This window comes from Drosophila teissieri, chromosome 2L (genome assembly GCF_016746235.2).
Source record: "Drosophila teissieri strain GT53w chromosome 2L, Prin_Dtei_1.1, whole genome shotgun sequence".
In the NCBI taxonomy this organism is placed as follows: domain Eukaryota; kingdom Metazoa; phylum Arthropoda; class Insecta; order Diptera; family Drosophilidae; genus Drosophila; species Drosophila teissieri.
In genome coordinates, this window is record NC_053029.1 from 5,740,265 (window position 1) to 5,761,686 (window position 21,422).

The 21,422-nt window shown below is 44.2% G+C and overlaps 4 protein-coding genes across 4 annotated transcripts; 2 read left to right on the plus strand and 2 right to left on the minus strand.

The window, feature by feature from the left end:
* Positions 1 to 8,540: 8,540 nt before the first annotated feature.
* Positions 8,541 to 9,269, minus strand: LOC122626335. The gene has a single exon (XM_043806553.1). It carries the CDS (start codon positions 9,086 to 9,088, stop codon positions 8,672 to 8,674), a length of 417 nt encoding a protein of 138 aa, XP_043662488.1. The 5' UTR covers positions 9,089 to 9,269; the 3' UTR covers positions 8,541 to 8,671.
* Positions 9,270 to 14,831: 5,562 nt separating this feature from the next.
* Positions 14,832 to 15,697, plus strand: LOC122626482. The gene is made up of 2 exons (XM_043806758.1): positions 14,832 to 15,200; positions 15,270 to 15,697. The coding sequence occupies exons 1-2, from the start codon at positions 14,958 to 14,960 to the stop codon at positions 15,435 to 15,437; spliced, it is 411 nt and encodes a 136-aa protein (XP_043662693.1). The 5' UTR covers positions 14,832 to 14,957; the 3' UTR covers positions 15,438 to 15,697.
* Positions 15,698 to 16,116: 419 nt separating this feature from the next.
* LOC122614637 (signal transducing adapter molecule 1) lies at positions 16,117 to 19,641 on the minus strand. The gene is made up of 4 exons (XM_043789260.1): positions 19,275 to 19,641; positions 18,488 to 18,765; positions 17,223 to 18,426; positions 16,117 to 17,156 (listed from the first exon to the last, which is right to left on the minus strand). Exons 1-4 carry the CDS (start codon positions 19,315 to 19,317, stop codon positions 16,612 to 16,614), a joined length of 2,070 nt encoding a protein of 689 aa, XP_043645195.1. The 5' UTR covers positions 19,318 to 19,641; the 3' UTR covers positions 16,117 to 16,611.
* A 268-nt stretch (positions 19,642 to 19,909) lies between these two features.
* LOC122626053 (aurora kinase B) lies at positions 19,910 to 21,339 on the plus strand. Its single transcript, XM_043806159.1, has 3 exons — positions 19,910 to 20,287; positions 20,343 to 21,060; positions 21,121 to 21,339. The coding sequence occupies exons 1-3, from the start codon at positions 20,154 to 20,156 to the stop codon at positions 21,256 to 21,258; spliced, it is 990 nt and encodes a 329-aa protein (XP_043662094.1). The 5' UTR covers positions 19,910 to 20,153; the 3' UTR covers positions 21,259 to 21,339.
* The last annotated feature ends 83 nt before the right edge of the window (positions 21,340 to 21,422 follow it).

Here is a 21,422-nt window from a genome sequence, read left to right on the forward strand (position 1 = left end):
GCTAATTTGCGTAATTGCGCAGCACAACCATCCTGTGCATGCAGCATGTGGTTGCAGAAAGAAGTTATTTGTGTCCAATGCCAGCATAGGTATCTTAAGGTATTCCCATTACTCCCATACCCCTCAGCAATACTCCAGAGCCCTAGAGTCCTTGACCGTCTATAATGATTGCTGCACTGACAGCAACCTTTCATATATGAGTGATGCTTGAAAAGATCCAAAAGGCTCCCCAAAGGTCAATTAATAGCAGACCCCTATTCGGTTTCGACCTTCGATTGTTGCCTGTGGCAAATGGAAAATCTCAGGCCAGCGTTTGGGTGCCGGGTGAAAAGCAATTTGTTGCTGCTGGGATTTCGTTAATGGCTCAATCGGAGCAGCAGGAGTAGCAGCAGCAAGAGGAGCAGCTGCACTTGCAACCCGCAAGTGGGGCAGCAATTTTTGGGAAGTGACGTTAAAGCCAGAGATCCCCAAATCCCCAAACCCCCTTGGCTCCAACAATCAACAGCGAGGCAGATGGTCAAGACCCGTGACAATGACAAGTGCAAGGCTGGCAGGTGGCAATTTGCCCGGGTTCGCAGGTGACACAGGACGACGTGGCATGCAACAAGTGGCACGTCTGCAGATCATTGCGGATAATTAAATATTTAATGTGGTCCGCCAGAATGGCAGGGCTGTGAGTACTTTTAACACTACATAAACGTTATGAACGCGGCGGCATAAAAATGAAGTCATAATGCGATTTGTGGCAATCATAAAGGGCACTGCGAGCGGCAACTGGCAACTATGTACATTGTGTGCTTCTTTTAAGGTCATCTCGGCAAAAGGGCGATAAATTCACTGTGGCTGTCGCATAAAATGCGAGGCGAGAATGCGATTGGCGGGCTCGTAAATCGGCACTTGAAGGGTCGGTAATAGGGATCATAAAGATGCGAGAACAAAATAATCAATTTGTAGCCCGTAACGCCAAATAAATTGCAACTAAGCTGGGCCCGGGGCACACGTGTCGTATGCGTCATTTGCTAAGAGTTGCGAAATTAACACGCATACGACGGCACTTTATTTGTCACTAAATGGCTGCCCCAAAATGGTGGCTGGTGGCGTGGCACAAACAGGGGGCAGTACACTCAGAAATCTGCCGATTTTGTTCTAAATATTTACTAAATTATATATTACTTCCAACTTGATTATGGATGAGCTCTCACGGTGGAAGACCAAGGCATAAGTCATGCTGATCCGCGAACAAGTGCCATAAATGTAATGTTTATTTACTTTAGTGTAGCCACGCGGCCATGTGGCAATGTGGCAAGTTGGCGAGCGGGCGAGCAACACGTTGTGCTGCTTAAATTGAAAATTACAAAAAGCGAAACAAGCTGGCACGCAACCCAAGGAGCCGGGCCTTCAAGAATGCCACGTTGTCCCAGCGAAGCCGCAGGGACGCGTGATGTGCGGACATCCTGTGGGAGGTTGGGGGTCAGGATGGGAGGGCGTGGCTGCGCCTTCCGCCTCCCGCCCCTTGGGCTGATGGCGACGCATATGAAAATTTCGCACGAAAATTTATTGCCATGCTTAAGAAGCGTGCGTATGAAATAATATACAGAGCGAAGGAGGCAAACAGGACTCGCACATAAGCGTACAAGTCCGCTGCTCCTGCTGAATTTTAAAATGTTCTTTAAACAATGTGCACAGAACTGATGGCAGCGATTTGTTCGATGTTGACAATGTTGTTAGGGGCGGAACCAGGACACAGTGTCAGATGGATTCCCTCGGAGGGGGGGCAGGGCACAGTGGGGCCTCGAACGAGTGGCCACTTAAAGCTTATTTGCGACTTAAAGCCACCTAATGGCCGGGTGCGTCGAGTGGTGAGTTATGAGTGATGAGCTCATTTGATGCGCTTTAATTAATAAGCTCAAGTGAATTACGGAGGGATGGCTAGGTAAATTACTATATATTGCCCAATTACCACAGAATTTTACTTAAGACTGCTGAATGCATTAATGGATATTTAAGGATGAAGAAGTGAAGAAGAAATGTATTTATTTATTAACTTTGAATTACTATAATTCACATTTTAGGGACGAATTCACATAGCTAGATATTTTGACAACCCCCGAACTGCAAGAGGTTATTGAAAAGTCACCAAAGTTTTCAATTATCCGAAGAGATGACTATCCTGTGACAGCAGCCCTTACAAGAAAGGACACAGAGATGCCTTGATGTTTACAATATCTTTTGGCCGCAGGACATGCCTCACTTTAGCCCGGCCCCAAGAGCCATAAATATATATGTAAATACAAGGGAGTGCACATATGCATGCCCATTCGGGTGAAATCTTAAACTACATAATGCCAATGGAAACCGAAATCGTTGCACTTGGCAGCCAACGACCCAGAAACGGAAGGCGGATGGAAGGATGGGAGGATGGCAGGATGGAAGGATGGTCGGCAATGGCAGACGAGCTGGACTCGACGGTTCCAGCTGACCAGCCCCAGGACTAAGTCACGTCACGGAGCCTTCATTGTTTGCAGAAGTAAGTAAGTGTACATAAAATTTATACGTGGACCAGTGGACAAGCGAGGCAGTGGAGCAGTGGAGCGGCGGGATGGGGAAAGCGGTGGAAATCCATGCAGATGTGCTCGGCTCCTTGGGTTTTGCCTTTTGTTTTCTCCGCTCTTTTGTAATAAATGTGTAAGATTTCATACATATTTCAGCAGACATCTGAATGAAGGGTAGGAAGACAAGGCAGTGGCCATAACAGTTAAACTATCGCACAACAGGGAACATTTACATTTTTCCGAAGATGGAAAATCGAAGAGCTGCACTTTTCCGTTTCGTTTTCGGGCAATTCAATTTGCAATTACATTAAATGCTAGTGGTTTACTTATTTTGAATGTATTACAAATGCGCCAGAGGATCTTTAAAGGGATACTTTCTTATAAAATGGAAGAAGCTTAACTTTCTTAATACCTTATGTAGGAGTTACAAACAGAAGTATTTGAGTTGATTTTAAAAGCCTTTGCACTGACGCATTTTCCAGTTAAAGCCGCTGGCCAACATGTCGAATGCGCAATATTACTTAGTAGCTGCTTGTGTCAACTTATGCAAATGGCTGGCAATGAAACGGAATAAAAAACCGAAAAAACACACACACAAACACACACACACAAAGGAATGTAGCAAAGGGCAAGGAAAACTACAAGTAATAAAAAATGCTAATTTAATGTTATTGTTGCTGTTTGCTTTGTCTTGCTCTTATTTTTTGTTCATCGCTTCGACTTTGTCATGTCATTTTGGAGCTTCCAACGCTTTTCATTTTTTATTCCATTCCGTCGTCGTTGTCTTTGCAAGGCTTTTATCTTTCGTCTTCAGTTTTCCTTTTCGATTTTTCTTGCTTCTCTTTTTTTTTTGTTGTTGCGTCTTTTTTTTTGTTCCTTTGACACAAACAGGAAATGATTTATGCAGAAATTCTCGGCGCAACTAATTCAAAACTTGCCACGCCCCATGCGGCCCACATACACGAGGTTTGCTTGGTTGCCCGCACACAGTTTTTTCGCCCAGTCATTTGAGCCCATATCCTGATATCCTGATTACGGAGCCAAGGAGCCTCCCTGGGCTGTCTTATTGAAATTTCCGCTCACCGGATATTGAAGAACGCCATTTTGTTATTTATTCGAGCCCCTTCCACATTCAAAACCCGCTGTGTGTGTGTGGCATATACTCGTATGTGTATGTAGTTCACGACCTCTGGGCCCTTTTGTTGGCCAGCGACTTGCCCCACGGCCAGTCATTAACTAATTGCAAATTAAGAAATTAATAAAAAATCAAAATCGCATTATAGGTCAGCGCTGCCTGCTGGCATACACAATGAAAAAAAAGGCAATCAATTTGATTGTATGTGATGGCTCCACAGCTCCCAAGCAGTTGGCTATTCTCCTCCGCGCACAACCGCAGATGCGGAGCACCATGAGCCATAAATCTTGAGCGCACTTGAGGTCCTCCTTCGCCTTCGCCTGCGGCTGCGTTTTGGCCCAACTAATCCGACTCCTGGCAAGGATGCCCCCCACCCCACCTATCCAGTTGCAAGCACTGCAATTCGCCTGAGTGTCCTGCTGCGCAGCGAATGTTTGGCATCCGGCAGGACACAATGTCCAAAATGCACACTGCAAATAATACAAAGGACCAAATTGGGAGAAAAAAATGCGATTTCATGTGGGCGGTGCAACGCAATTTGGATGCTCTTACCACTGCACATTTGGGGATCGTAATTCTCCACAATGGACTTAAAATAAAACCGAAAATTGATATTGAGTTGCAGTTGCCGTTGCAGAATATGTGTGGTATTTAAGGCTAGAACTTGCTAAAGCATTATGGTGCGGCAAATCAACACGTGTTCCGTTCCCAAAAGCAGACATACAAGCAAATAAAGCCGAAATCCCTCAGCTAGTCCACAATAGAAAAATGGGAATTGGGAAATAAAGGCAAGGCGAGCTGAAAGTGGAAAAAAATCAACTTCTGATGTGGTGGTGTACCCATTCCCCACCTGGGCATCCACATCCTATGCTCCTTGCGAGGCGCAGTCCATGTCCATGCTGCCTTGCTTCGTTCCGTTCCGTTTCGGTTGGGTTGGAATGGGTTTGGATTTGGGTTCGGGTTTGGGCTTGGGTTTGGCTGTTTGGATGGCCCGGGTGCATTAAAAATAAACGACTGTGGGCAGCGCTCAATTTGGAATGAAATTGGCGCAAATACCAAAAATTTATACAATGGCAAATGCAGCAAAAAGGAAATACGACCACCCACCCAACCAGCCACCCATCCACCCAGCAAAGCCAGCGGAGTGGCATGAAACTAAAGAGCACCAGAGCACAAATTGAAAAGCCATACAAATCAAATTGGTTGGGTGTGAGCGGTAAGTTTATTGGACGACAGCGAGTGTGTGTGGGTGTGTGTGTGTGTTGGAATGCTTTATAATTTATAAGCGGCCATCAGGAGCGCTCATTATAGGGCACAAAATAAGTAAGTGCCACTCGTTTGTATACCAAGTAAACAGCGTGGGAAAATGCATAAAAAGTGACCAACGATGCTGGTCATAAATGAGCCTTGAAGAGCCCGAATGAATCGCACACACATAACACACATGGGGCCACACATACTTGCCACACACACTTGCCACATATACTTGCCACACATCCTTGCCACTTTCCACTTGCCACCCGACACACGAGTCGATTGCGATGCCTCACAGCGATTCAGCCGAGCGAACAGAAAAAATGGAAGGTAAGCGAACAAAAACCTCTGGAAACATGCACAGAATAATTCCCTTAAACGGAGTTAACTATAATTGCACAACAATTAGAATGATTAATAAAAAAATATGATATAATAAATTATAAAAAAATACAAATTAATCCTGTGTTGCATTCTAAATAATTCAATTACATCGCAGTAATGAAAAAACTGTAATGTATTTATGTTATGTTATGTTTAATAAAATATTACAATAAGCTAATTACAAACACGTTTTCCATTTACAGTTGACTGATGATTTTGTGGTACATGATGTAATAAGTTCATTCAGCAGTTAAACTAAATAAAAGAATATACGTAACATTTTTTCCTCTTTCATTGCTCATATAAGTGAACTATAACTTACCACATTGGTCGGGTGAAATTTGCCTACAGGCGTTCCAGTTTTCCATAAGTATTTTCATGTGGCCCTTTAACTTTAATATTGTTCGAACCTTTCTGGGTCGACTCCTTTGTCTTCCCATGTCGCTCATTCCTGGGTCCATACGATAATGCAATCAGTTTGGTGGCAGTTTGTAGTGTTCCCTCCGCCTGGTGGGCATCGAAGGATGCAGCAGGGAGTCCTGGCATCGAAGGATGCAGATGAGAGTCCTGGCATCGAAGGATGCAGAAGAGAGTCCGGGCAGTGATTGCAGTCTTGTTCGATCTCATTTGCCAGCGGACCGTCGAAGACATTTGACCCCATGCTCGCAGCCATTCAGACTCGCCCTGTGAACGACCAAGACCAATTTAAGGACCTTTCCGCCTTATCAAAATGAACCCCAGCTATCTGCTTACTGCTGCATAAATTATTACCCGTCGCGTTTCGTTAATAGATTTTTCACTTTTTCAATGCAAATAGCGCCGGGGAATCGCAGCGCAGTTTGGTAGCTCGGGCGAAATCAGAGAAGGAAATGCCAGGAATCTCGAACGAAATTTAATTACTCGAGCTGAACAGAGCGGCAGGACCAAAAGGACACAAGGCTGCAGCGCCTCAAACGCTGCAAAAGCTGCAGTGGCAGCAATGGCAGCAGTGGCAGCAATGGCGTAGCAAGTGGCAAAGTCAGTTCGTTTCGTTTGTTTATGCATATTTTACGGAACGAGAGGCTCCGCATTAACAGTCAGCAGCCAGTTGGAAAAAAAACGTGAAGCCGTGGGTGGAGTGAAGGAACGCAGCGCTCCGCAGGACACTTGGTGGGCGGGAAATCACGGGTGGCATCACCAGAAGTCGCAAGACAGACTGTTGCCACTGACGTCCTCTTGTTTTTACCCATTGCCATTGCTTGCCCCTGCTCCTCACTGCGTAAACAGCGAGTTCGCTGCCTTAATGACCGTTCGACGGCAACGCGTATACGCACCGTGGAACGAAGGGTGCAAGGATCAAGCTTGATGAGCAGTTACACTTAAATAACTTAAAATAATTCCTAACATTTGGTCTCAAACAGTGATTGTATTACATTGCTATATTAAATGCATATTTAGTGAACTATTTATGCTGTAAAATAAATACCAACAGAGTTTATTAGACTATCCGCCCATTGTTCTGGACCTACGAATGCTACAGAGCAGTGTACTATCTCCGCCCACCACCCACCACTCCTCCTTCGCCTTTGCTCCTTGACCTTATGCTGCGTTATAACGAACTTGGAGGAGGGGCTGTTTCGTGGATCGTTTGCATATTCATTGGTCAGCAGCCCACGCTCACAGCATCCTGGATTGAAGCTGCTCTGGTCCGCGGAGGAGGGCGGAGGGCGGAGGGAGGCGTGGCAGTGCTCATCCACTTGCTTTGAGCGTAAATATTTTAAGTACTTTAAACAATTCATTAATTTACATTTAGCTTTGGCCAAGCCGGAGAAAAGTTGTCCATAATTTGGGAAGCAGCTTGAAGAGTCCTTGAAAGTGGCGGATAAACGCTTCAACAACAGTCGCTACAAAAGCCAATGGAACGCAATTTAAAACTCGTTTTAATTTATATGTATGATTCATCACCATTCACATGTTACTACAATAAGCTAAAGTTTGAAAAAATCAATTAATAGCAAAGTTAAAAGTGACCAATAAATTGTTTGTTTATAATAAGTTGTCATAGTAGTTTAAATATTTAATAAATATTTTTAAAAATCCTACTTTTATGATTTTAAATATTATTCTTATGTTTAAAAGTGTGCATTTTTTAAGCCATTTCTATTCAGCTAGACAACCATTTTCTTGTCTCGTATAATGATGGCCCAAAATGCTCTTTCACAGCTTCTGCACACTCGATGCACAAATCCCATCAATTTCATTGCGAAAACTGATTTGGAAAGCGTTTATTGTGCTGAAAGCTCCGCTTTTGGAGTGTGGCACACATTTGTTGTTGTTCGAAGATGTCTTGCAAATCGATGGAAAAAGATATCACAGCTCCTATGGAAATTGAAAAAGCTCTGCATGGCAACAATGCTCCTTGCTGCTAAACATTTCCCGGTAATTGCGAAATGCAACAATACGACTTTATCCACCCACGAGCATCGGCCATTTGCGCTGTGCAATTTTCCCCATTGAAACCATCAGTTGTGCTTATATTACCGCCCGGAAAATGCCCGCCCATCGCTTCTGCTAATTGCAACAACAATTGTTGCGATGAACTAAGCTGAATCCGAGAGTGGAAATGCACGGGAATGGGCAAAATAGCCGGACAGCAACATCTAGGCCACAAGTCGAACATATCGGGGGTGCGACAAGGATCTGTGCATCTGGGCAACTGGGCATCCTGGGGGACCTGAGGATCTGGGTATCTGTGTATCTGGGTATCTGTGGGGGGGAAAGACAACAAGATGGGCGCATTTTACAAATTATAATCGTCATTTGTCACTGGGAGGCAGTGCACTTGGCAAGGACTCGCCACTCGGACTCAGTCCTTCACCCAGTTTCCAAAGGGAAGCTAAACGGGGGGGAACAGTTAGGGGAGTGTTACTTTCTGATTTTTATTGGCATATTGAAATGACAAGGGACAGCACAGGGCAGACGATGAAAAATTGCTCGATAAAGTGAATTAGCAATGCACTTAGGAGACGAAATGGAAATGGGAGCAATTAGTACATTCAGCAGCTAGCGAAAATGTTACGATTTTCCATTAGTTACTAATTTATTAGTGACAAACTCAAACTAATGCAGTTACTTCTGGCATCACTTGGTATCTGAGTATCTAAACTGCACATAGAAATACATCAATATTCATTCGAAATAACGATTTGTTTCATTTCAGAAAAAGAGGTCACGAGAACACTTTGAAAATCTATTATATTTATATTATACAAAATTTTTTTATGCGGCAGATATTGAAAATATGAAAAGCCTGTACCTTAATTTACGGAATAAAAATGATCATAGTTCAGTAAAGCCCATCCGCAGGCTAAGCCCTCCGCCTGCAGCGAACTCCGAATAGCTCCAGGCCAGGACGACACTTGCGACTCGTGTCCAGCAGAATTTCGCCGAAGGCGTAGCGCAAGGTCATGGTCAGGTCCTCGATGTTGCCAATATCGCAGTTGGCCATGAGCGGGCCGTTGGCCAGGAGAGGCTGGCAGGCTGTGCCGGGCACCAGCTGCTCATCGAATCTGGCCAGTGCGATGCAGAAGCGCAGCTGCTGGCGCTGCATCAGAAAGCGGACCACCAGCTGCCAGTTGGCCCCCGTCCAGTCCAGCTCGTCCTCCAGGCCGGGCATGTAAATCCCATTATCCGTCAAAGGTTCGGCATTCGCAAAGGATTGCTGTCGCGAGCGTTGAATGCAGATGATGAACAGGAGCAGCAGTATGGTTACCAGGTTATCCATTTTATGAATACTCCGCTTGAAGTTCCCTTGAAGAATTGGCGTCCGAGCTGCAGCTAATTAGGTTTTCAACTGAAATCGCCCCAAAAGTTCCAACATTTCTACGTGATTTGCGATCGGTTCTGCGAATTTCAGTGCTCAGTTTTGCTGACGTTTAAACCAGCACGATTGTAACGTAACTGAAACGCCGGCAAAGCTGTCTTATTAATAACATTGTCAAATTACGAGCATTATTTAATTTTAGATTTCGCACCACTTTCACTGTTTGCGTTGCAAACTCTGAGTCAGCATGCTACGTGACTTCCGATTGCATTCGAGTGCAGCACGTGGCAAACTATACTTTTTATTTAAATATTTTCATTTCGCCCGGGAATTAGAATTGGAATGACGTCAATGTTTGCCTACAAATAGATACATCTGTATATGTATAATTTAATCAACAGATGACGCAACCCAGCACAAACGAGTATACAGAACAGTAAACTGGATTTTATAAATTAAACAAATTGCTGTCAGGGAAAGTAAATAAATGCTGTAATTGATATGTAATGTACTCAAATTAATTAAAATAAAAAAAACATATAGTTGGCTGAAATGTCCCTAATTGTATGGTAACTTCTACACGTTCTTGATGCACCATTTGAAATTTGAGCTTTAAAACTGTGGAATTGTTAATAATTGGACAGCAACAAAGGCAAGCAAACAATGAAATATTTTCATACCCAACACACAGCTGTAAAACATTCGCATAGATATACAAAATACGCCATAAATTCTGGCCGAAAAAAGTGAAACTAATAAAAGTCATTGAAACGTGCTGCCAAATTCGGGATAGTGAAGGTACCCACATATGTATGTATATTCCTATAGGGGTTTCCCGATTAATTGGATTTATAGGACATATACCCACAGCTGTCGCCGCCATTTGGCAGAACAAAAATCAAGTTAAAAGGAAGTAGCAAACGTGCTGAGCCAAACGGCAGACAGGCATTGAAATTATAATTTTTAATCGTAAAAAATACAAAACGACTGCTGCTACTACGTTTGTTGGCCAAAAGAAAGGGCGCCCACTATCCTCCCACACAGCTCGAAAAATGGCGCAAGGGCCATTTGCCTAATTTTTTGGTTGTTTTTATGGTTGTTGTTGCTGTGCGGGTCCGGAAACAAATTACAGCAAACAATTTAAAAAATGTTTGCAAACAAACAGGAACCGAAAAAGGAGCAACACAAAGGGGAATGACGGAAATGTTATCTAGGCAACAAGACAACGGGCACAAAAGCGGAAGTACAGTGCAAATATTTTTAAGGCAATGGGCAATGGGAAAACGAAGATATACGCCAACTGATTTTGCTTGTTATTCGCAAACTGAATGGCGAGATGGGCGAACTGGAGATACGTACGTAGCCAGGGACCACTGTAGTCAGCAGTTGGCCAAGATAAAAGCCTTCATTGTTCGCCCAGCGTTTGGCCAGAGTTCCTTGCTCTGCTTTCAACCTTTTCGTTTCACTTAGTTAAGCAAAAATGAAATTTTTATTAGCAAAATGCATAAATGAATAGAAAATAGTTAAACAAGCCCCGAACTTCGACCAGCTGCACCTGTGCCACCCAGAATTTTTGCCACTTCTGGCACTATTTCTGTGCTTTTTGCTGAGGTCGAGTTCCTTTAGTCCAATAAAAAAAATACACTTTGGGTTCTCTTGTTTTACAATTTGATTACACCTGCTCTTCGACCATATGTTTAAGGTGATTTCACAAAGGAGCATAGTGAGTAGCCATTAAAGTGAGCTATTCAAGTGAGTATGGCAATCGAAAGCAAAGGAACGAAGCCATTTTTAAGAGATTTGCAATGATTCGGGCATTACAAAGTTTTATAACACCGGACCCAAACTTTTTGCAACATATCAATTAACAAATAATATACAAGCTGCCAAAGAGAAAAGCCCAAGAGGCAAAACGATCCAAAAACTTGCACATGGGAAACTTGTTTCGCCCCAGCAAATCAGAAAGTCATCATCAGGCAGTACGAGTTGCAGGCAAAACCCATTTGCATTTCGGGCCGTCGAAGAAGTATATATATATATATATATATATACGAGTATATATACTACTAGAAGCAGTGAGAACTGTGAGAAGGAGCATAGAGCATTTGTGCCTCTGCGCACTTTAAAAGTAATTTATCTTTCTTGCGCCCCCATCCACTGGGTATGTGCTACATGCAATTTGCATAAAACTTACTTGCCTCGGACCCTTTCGGCATTAAATCCACTTTGTCGCCATCCACATCGCCTCGTGCATCAAACTGAGCTGCCAGCGCCTTCCTCATCCTGTTAATTGCAGTCCTGCCGGCGAATAAGTTTCCAATATGCACCCACTAGCCCCGACTCAACAAATTCTTTTGTCCCATCACTTTCATAATAACGGCTCTCTGTGTGTTGCTGTGTGCGTTTGGAAATGTGTCAGCGGCAGCTGCAAGTGGCTAGGATGCATCAAAGCCAAGTTATCCTGTTCGGGAAATGTGTTAAGCACCAGCAGGATTACCCGATGGTGGCAAACAATGCGATGGTTTTCTATACCCGGTACTCATAAAGCAAAATGAATATTAGGTTCATTGAAATGCATGCAACAGGTAGAAGGAAGCGTTTCCTACCCTATGGCATATACTATAAATATATTCTTCTTAAGGATGACTAACCATGAATGTTCGTTCATCTGTCCGTTCATTTGTCCGTTCATCTGCTCGTTCATTTGTCCGTTCATCTGTCCGTTCGTCTGTCCGTTCATTTGTCCGTTCGTCTGTCCGTTCATTTGTCCGTTCGTCTGTCCTTTCCGTCCGTTTGTCCGTTCGTCTGTCTTCATCTTGTTTTCTCCCAGTTACGCTCAATAATGAAAGTAAAAGCTGTGCATACTCACAATATTAGCACAAAGACATATTTGTCCTGAAACAAAACCATTGAAATGTTTACCACAATAAAGGTAAGTGCTTGTACAGCAAATGGGTGCATTTTAAAATGGCCACATGTTTAATTTTGGTTATGTGCTCCGCAAACCGGAAGCAAAGAAAAACACCTCGTGCATAAGTATTTGATTTTATATTTATAACAATTGGACGGGGCGGGGCGGTGGTGCACATAATTAAACACAAATAGAACGCGATAACAAAACACAATTACAAAACACAAATTCCCGCAAAAAGTGAAATAATAAAGCGCCTAAAAGGCGGCAGTGCGGCACATGCAGTGGGAGAATGGGCCACTCAACCGGGTAGTCGAATTTCCCCCTTAATTATTTAATGCCACGAAAAACCACCCACAACCGCCCACAAGCACAGCCCCCTCCTCCAGCTGTCGGCATATTTGTTCGCGTTCGTTGAACGTATTTTCAATTAACAGGAAAACACTCGGATGGCTGGGGTACCGCCTCCCGACTGGCGCACAACTTTGATTTGTTTAATTAAATTACACTCAGACAAAGGCTTTCAATCATTCACAGCTCTCCAATCACTCATTGGCTCAATCACGCGCTCAACTTCAGCGAAAGTCAATATGCAGCTGTGTGAACGAGTGTGTGCCAGTGTTTGTGATTTAGAAACAGCACGACCTACTGCTGCCCCGCCCACAATGCGAACGCCCACTAGTGATGGCCAAACCACCGAGCACTACTTAACTCTTCAATTTGCATGCCACCTCAAAAAAGGTCAATATCTTAGCTGGTTTTTATTTAAAACATGTGTTTAGCAATTAACTTGATTTATGATATATGTTGATACACAAATTTCTTTATTTTCTGTATATTTTTATATTTAAAGGGTGAAATGTAGATAAATGAAATCAATCATGTTTAAAACTATTCCTTTTTTAAGTAATGCTGGATGTTCGACCAATATTTCAATTACCTAACTATTATATGCATTTCAAACAATGTCCCTAAAACTCACTCATTTAACTCGCATTAAAACCAAGATAATGAAGCTATTAAATATGTTTTCAGGCATACAAACTACTTTGAATGCTTTTGGTGTGCTAAATGTGATACTGCAAGTCAGGAACGATGATGGTGTCCCTGCCATCACTGTCCTCCAACGAGCATTGTATCCCCACTCCTGGATATTTGTAGTGTGCTCAAGTACAACTTATCCAAATGCAGTGCAAACTGTTCGCTGAAGTTTGTGTGTTCACCATTAAACATTCACCATTCAGCATTCACCATTCGCCATTCGCACGACTCAAGAGAGCTGCGATGGAAGTTGAATGGAATCGTTAATTAATGCATGATAAACTGGGAATCCAAGGTAAGCACATGGAATGCGATGGAAAACACGTGAGTGTTGTGTTCTGACTACAGCAAGAAAAAAAGGGAAAATAAAACATGGCAGGCAAAAGCTGAATAAAGAGTATGCATATGTATAGGCATTAAGGCATTTTCCCTGCTTTTTTGGCCTTTTTTTTTGCCAGGAATTACGCACTTTGCTTACACATCCCATAATGCATTGAAGTCAAAGAACTCGATCATCGAAAGAATACCCACCTATTTGCTTAGAAAATTAAAATGTATGAAAATAAATAAGCAAAGAAAGTGCTAGAAGCCTTCAAAATATATAGCCTTCGATATAAAGCCACTTAAGCTGAATATTTTCCATGTGATGTGCACTTTTCTCAGCCAATTTCCATGCAAAAAACAAGTTTTCTCTTTGGAAAACTTTGCCAGCTCATGACTGTTAGATTTCAAACTAAGCTTCCCTGAAACAATTTGAGGAAAAGCGAGCTGCTCGGAAGTGCTGGAATGAAATGCACCGTGACCTTGTGAAAAGTGTGCAAATAATAAATAGTTTTCCCCAGTCAGCGTGCCACTTGCATATGCTGGGGAAAATTGCGATTGTGGCTAGTTATTGGGGAAATGGTTTCAAATGCTCCGCACAATTTTTCATTTGGCACAAAAATGTGGACGTTGTAAAACTACTTTGGCATTTTACACAAATGAGGCATGTTCTTCACATGCATGCTGAAACTTAAATATTCTTAAAAGTACATAAGAAAATTAGAAAATAACTATCTGCACATAATATTAGTTAGTTAAATGAAGCCAGAGTAATAATACTTATATTTTCACTGTAAGTAAAGCTATCCAAGTCATTTCAACATTTTCCCTGAGGTTTAAATCATCTTTTTGGAATTTAACCATCGTTCAATATTACTATTCAAGAATTTAGCACCACGCTGAACGACCACCTTTCATTTTTTTTTCCGTTGGACTTTAAAACCTAACTAACTGTTGACTAACCAACGACCAACAAAAAAGAAAGTGAACAAAACAAAAAACTATTCACAGCTTATCGGCAAACAATAGACCATTGAATAAATATCAAAAGCAAATGGCCATAAATATTTTTTCTTTACCCCATTTCTGCCCGGCTTGTTTTTTCAGCCATTTTCTATTTTATTAGATTTTCAACGCGGGTAAATATTTTGAGGAACTCGCATCGGTGAATGAAGAGCTGCAAAAAGGGAATCATTTATGCCGCTTTAAAGGCCACAATCCGCAGGCCAGGAAGCCAGGATTCGTGACCGTGGACCAGGATCCATGGCCCATCCATGGAGCCGGGGATTTGCAGCCGAGGGACAAAAATGGCAATGCGATACATAACGCAATAATGGTAACGTGTCGACTTTTATGGCATAGAAAACGCGAGAGGCGCGAAGCTTTACGATGCCCGCATCATTTGATTTTATTGCCAAGTGTTAAAAAAAATAAAGATGAAAGTAGGAAGCGGGAGCATACAGCTCCGCTCCGTTTCGCACGAGATGGGCGGTGGGTTGAAGGGTCGTCCTTGAGCCAGTTGTTTCTGATTAATGCCATCCGACTTGAAGGATACAGATGCAGCGGCACAAAATGCAAATCACCCGGCGGAATAATCAAATCGAGAACGAAACTGAGCAAAACGCCATCAAAGTTGACGACGAACCAAACGGAAACTGCTCCACAAAGGCAACAGAACAGAGCCCAAGGGCACAGGACGAACAAGGTTCAGGTGTTCAGTTGGGCAGGATTTTCCCACGACCCCAGTACCCACTACCCAGTACCACCCAATTTCCCAGCCCATTCAAATTCCCCTTCGCTGTAAGCGTGCAAGGCCAACAAAATCAATTAATTTCAAAAATACCCATGCATTTGTTGACATTTTTGCAGCTAGACAACACCCAACAACTGCCAGCCCATAGAAATCAACAATCAACAAATATTTGCATAGCCCCTTCGCCTCTTCGTCTCCTGGCTTGGTTCACTCCACCAGGTGACACTCCGCATCCATTGGCATTTTCTATTTACCAGGCTCAGGCGCTGTCTGCCCCGTTTTGACAGTCTATTTCACAGGATATTTGTGCCACTGAACGTCGGATGGAAATTTGCTGAATTGTTGCATGTTTGCCGGATTGCGAGACAGTGGCATGTGGCAAAGCTTGTCTCAACTATATTGGAATCTCTTTTGAAAAGCGCACTGACACGGGCGGATGGGTGTTTCCATGGAAAGGGGATAAGCGATTGAAGCTAAGCACGTTAAGTGAGAAAGAGGTGCAAATCTAAATCTCGTTCTCAGTTGTTTCAGTTTATAATGCAATGCAGGCTATGGAACATTTTCCAAAATATGAAGAATTTTGCTTTCATGTTTTATTGCATCGATAGTAAAAAGTAAATTAAATAAATATCATAAAAATAAACAAAAGATTCAAGTGAGTAATAAATAAATAATAAGTAAGCATCAGATTACTATGCTGGGAATTCCAGTGAGGAATAATTAAATAACTAGTAAGCAACGGCTTACTATTCTGGGAATTCAGCTGGTATTTTTGACTAGTCAACATCATGAGCAAGAAACCATTATCAAAGTTTTCTTATCTAAATTCCTAAGAACTTCATCAGATTTCCAAAACCGTTTTAAAAATGAATCATATGCGCTTGCTAGAGATGAAAAAGATTGACAGGATTGCTAAATCACAAATTGAAGCTGCAAGCTGATGTGCAATTTTCAAAGACATGGTTTACTTAGTATATTTTATGATTTTAATGAATGTGATTCGTTTCGTTAGATTTATCCGTACAATAAACATAATACATAATAGTTATCTCCCCTGCACTAAATACAAAGTTATACGTGGTGTTGAATACAGATTATTTATATGGTATATATATCTTTTTCGACTTGTTTACCTTATTTCCAAAAAATATATCATTTCGTTGGCCAAAATGGTGTGTTATAGAATATAAAGAAAGCAAAATCGTAAGGATACACTTGAAATTAATTTGGCTTCTCTCATTATTTTAAAGGATAGTCGACATTTTTGGTTCACTGACAATTGCTTTTCTCGGCCCTCAGAATATACATAGCAGAGATTTGAAAACTTCCGTTCTTCGGGAAGTAATCTGAAACTAACATACTCGTTTGTATCCTTTTGACAGAACGCACACAAAGTTCAAAGTTGTTTGGGCAATCCAAAGCGAACCAAGCGAAGGTCTCTGTTTTATTCCAGCGGTCTTACCGCTGCTGCTGGTAGATAGGAATGTTGTTCTTGACAGCATCGTTCTGCATGTGATAGCCAGGCGCCCCAACTGGCGGGCCACCAGCCATGGACATGGCGGCCATCTGCTGGTGTAGCTGACTGAACTGATCGTGTGGTGGTGGGTGCTGTTGCTGATGCTGCTGTGGGGACATGTAGCTCTGGGGGTTAACGACAGCCGGCGATCCGTTCGGTGCATAGAGATTTGGTCCTGGCTGGTATCCCTGTGGCGGCGGTGCCTGCTGATGCTGCGGCGACATGTAAGCATGAGGAGCCGGTGGCTGTTGCGTCTGCTGGATTTGTGTGACTGCGGGCGGAACTTGGGCGTACTGCGACTGGGGGTCGATGTGGTAGCTGTTCTGGGGATGCTGTGGTGGCTGCTGTGGTTGCTGCTGCGGCGGCTGCTGAGGATGCTGGGGTAGTGGCTGCGGTTGCTGTTGGGTGGTCACGGGTGTGGGCTGAGTGTAAATTGGCTGGGGCAAAGGAGCAGTGCCAGTTGGTTGGGTCAAATGGGTTGGCAGCGCTGAAAAGATGAAGGAGAAAATTGTTATAATAGGAAAATATTAACAATATTATCCACTATACTAACAGTTCATCTGTGCGGCATGACCGTTCTGATAGGGCAGTGACACCTGTCCCGCTGGTTGACCCAGATAACCACCAGGAGCTCCAGGGGCCTGCGGTGGAGCAGAAGTGGGAGGATTTGGTACGGGGCCATATGGCATCGAGTGCATGCCCGGGTAGTTTTGGGCCTGTGGGAAACCACCTGCTGCTGGATAACCAGGAGCACCGTACAGAGCGGCACCCGGAAACCCAGCCAGTCCAGGCATGAAGCCGCCAGCAGTGGCGGCAAAATGACCAGCAGCAGCCCGATCGTCCCGCATCAAGGTATGGTACAGATTAATGGCGTCCACAAGGTCGCTGGACAGCTGTGTCAGTTGAGCGTGCTTACGGTCGACGCGTTCCAGCTCGGCGTCGATCAGCGGACCCATCTGATGGACCTCCTGCTCCAGCTGCAGCATTTCGTCGCTGTCCTGCGAGGGATCTTCGGGATTGGCCTCGTGCAGCAGATGCAGCAGCCGGTCGATCTTTGACTCGTCGATCTCCACGGGCTGAGCTGCGGCGGCAGCAGCTGCCGCTTCAGTCTTTTGCTGCAGTGCCGCAGCGGAATCCAACTCTCGTTGCCCGGCATTGGCAGCCGACTTATGCTGCTGATTGATGTCCAGGCGCTCGGGATCGACGGACAGATCGGCAGTGACAAAGTTCGAGGGAAAAAGACCCTCGCCGCGCTGATTGTATCCCTTCCACCAGTTTGGATCGCTATCATCCAGCACATGAATGATCTCGCCGGCAAAGAAGGTCAATTCATTTTCCTCGGCAGCCTCGAAGTCGTAAAGAGCTCGAACCTTTCTCGGCTCTGGCGCAGGAGCGGAGCTGGCCTCGCCGCTCGGGGCACTAGAACCGGTTCCAGCGAAAGATGGATACAACGAGGGATAGGCACTGGCGGTGCCGGTACTTGCTCCACTCCCGGTTTTGGGACTGCCCTTGTTCTCCTTTAACGATAATTCGATGGCCTTGGCGATGTCGTCCTCCTCCTGCTGGCTGCTAACCACATTCGGATCCTTGGGCAGGGCGGCCGCCTTCTCGGCCACAGTCTTGCTGGTCTTATCGCCCAAGTTCTTGAAATCGTATCCCTCTAGGCGCAGCTTGGTGTAGAGCGCAGGTATCAAGTCGAGCTCTCGATCATTCTTGTAGTCGTTCTCAGCCCAGTTCTTCAGCACTTGACGCATTTTCTGCGAATCATAAAATAGGTTTTAGAAGGTAAATAAGGGAGTTTAGACAGTTTGTACTCACCAGGGAAACCTTGGGCTGAGCTTTGCCCAAGAGACGGCGAAACTCGGTCTCAAAATCCCGTGAAGCCACCTCCAAATGGAGGGGTTTTCCGCAGTTATTGGACAGGGCATCGAGCAGCGTAATCGCCTGCATCACCACGTGGGGATCGGTGTGGCCCATGCGGCGCATCACCGCCTTTAGGCATTCCTTGGCCAAGCGGGGATTGGTCGTTACCTTATCGCACACATCCAAAATCAGAGACCAGTTGTCGTTGGTGTTGGTCTCGCTGGTGGCCTTTTCTATAAAATAAGAAAGGAATGAACCGCATTAGCTTATCAGTCAAATAAAAATTGTGTTCTGAGTCACAGCAAAACAAAGATAAGGCTGTTTGAAAACTGATTGCCGCTTAAGAAAATCAATACAATCGGAAACTAGCTAAATTACATTAAGGGAAGGGGGTGGCTGTGGGCGAGGGCAGAGGGGATGTGAGTTGTGGCGGGTGCTACGTCACTCAAGGTCAGCGACTGCCATCTAACAACTCCAATAAGAAGTTCAACGAACGACGCAGAGCTGCGCACAGCATCTCACATGACTTTCTTTGTTGTCTGCTTAGTTGGGAATCGGGTTCATAGGGAAAGCAGGGTAAATGGGGTGATGTGCGGATGTTAAATAGAATACAAGAATAGAATGTAATAGAATAGAAGAAGAATGGAAAACAATGAAACGCAGTAGTCCGTGGTGCAGTCCAATTGGAACTGCATATCGTCCAATTGGCCAACCCACCAGCTTATCGATATGTGGAACTCACCCACGTCGGCGTCGAATGGCGACGACTGCCCAAAGATTCCCATCTTTATGACCAAACCGCACGCTCAGCTACCTGCCAATAATTTGCGTTGCCCCGGGGTCAATAAAATCCAAATCAGTTGATCTTTGTCTGGTTTCCCTATTGTTTTTCCTGTCCAATCGATTTTCGGTGCGTCACGGCGTCTGAAAGCCCGCTTGTGTGTCCTTCCTCCTGCAGAAACCTTTTCGCTTTTCTCCAAATATCTTTCGGGCTGCTTATATCTGTTCGATGTCGCTAAATACTTCCAAATAGCGCTTGCAAATTCGCTTAATTTACGTTTATTGTGTAAAAAAATGACTAATGGCGAGTGTGGCCAGATTGCGTAAAGTCGGGAAATCCAATGGATTTTTTTCCAACTAAGCCTCGATTATTAGTAAGGGTACTCGTGTTCTAAATTATGCCGCACACATTTTTTTACATCTAGTAGTTATTAATGAATTGTAAATATATAATTTAGACAACTTATAATATAAAACTACTACACATCTAATGTAATTTAAGTGTATGGTTTATTAAAACGAAAAAGTTTTCTATGCAAATTTCTCAAACTTGTCAAACTGCCGGGAAATTTATTCAAAATTAAATAACTACGTATATATTATATATTTAAGCATTTACTTTTATTTTAAGGAACATCGAAATATATTAAGACCGAATTTAAAAATACAGTGACTTAACTGCTCCACTTGAAGACACAGACCAAGTCGTTTCTAGCATGCGGTCACACTAATCTCAGCATTCGAAAAAAACGCGCAAACAAAAGAGACGCTAAAGAAAAATACGACTTAAACTAATCAATTTACTTCGAAATCGTCATACTTTAATAAATAAGCCAACGACATGACTCTTTCCCGCGCGAAGCACGCCAACCGCACCCACCTGCCGCACCTGATGGCCAAGGTGCCCGAGGAGCACCAGGAGCCGATCAAGAATATGTGCCTCAAGATGATGTCCCACGACGCATACGGACAGCCGTGCGTACCATAATAAGCAAACGTACCCGATCCGTACTTACTCTGTTTCCTCTAGATACGATTGGAGTCCCCGCGACTTTGAGATGGGCGCCCACTTGGGCCGCGGCAAATTCGGACGTGTCTATTTGGCTCGAGAGCGCCACTCGCACTACCTGGTGGCCATGAAGGTCATGTTCAAGGAGGAGCTTCGCAAGGGCTGCGTGCAGCGTCAGGTACTGCGCGAGATCGAGATCCAGTCGCGGCTGAAGCACCCGCACATCCTGCGCCTGCTGACCTGGTTCCACGACGAGAGCCGCATCTATCTGGCACTAGAAATTGCCTCCGAGGGCGAGCTCTTCAAGCATCTGCGTGGAGCACCCAATCATCGATTCGATGAACCGAGATCTGCTAAGTACACCTACCAGGTGGCGAATGCCCTCAACTACTGTCACCTGAACAACGTGATTCATCGGGATCTGAAGCCGGAGAACATCCTGCTGACCAGCACCGACGATCTCAAGCTGGCCGACTTTGGTTGGTCGGCGCACACGCCCAACAACAAGCGGAGGACTCTGTGCGGCACCCTGGACTACCTGCCGCCGGAGATGGTGGACGGAAACTCCTACGACGACTCGGTGGACCAGTGGTGTCTGGGCATCCTGTGCTACGAGTTTGTTGTCGGCTGTCCGCCCTTTGAGTCGAACAGCACGGAGAGCACCTACAGCAAGATCAGGCGCATGGAGATCTCCTATCCACCGCATTTGACCAAGGGCTGCAAGGAACTGATTGGCGGGGTAAGTTGCAGGATGTTTCCTGGCAGATCAATTGATATAACAGCGATTGAATCTTTGCAGCTGCTTCGCAAGGAAAGCAAGGGTCGGATCACCTTGGTGGAGGTGATGACGCACTATTGGGTCAAGGCGGGAATGGCCGAAAGGGAACTGCAGCTCCAGAAACGGGAGCGCGGCAAGGAGAACACGGCCAGGAATTAACTGGTTTCGAGTTTGCATTTTGTAACTTATTTCGGATTTTACTATTATGTTTAATAAACGGTTTATAAGATTTAAAAAAAAGATTTAAATATTTATTTTTAGATTGAAATATTTATTTCCATCTTTTACTAATTTGACCCCCTTTAATGAATTGTGCTACGCCC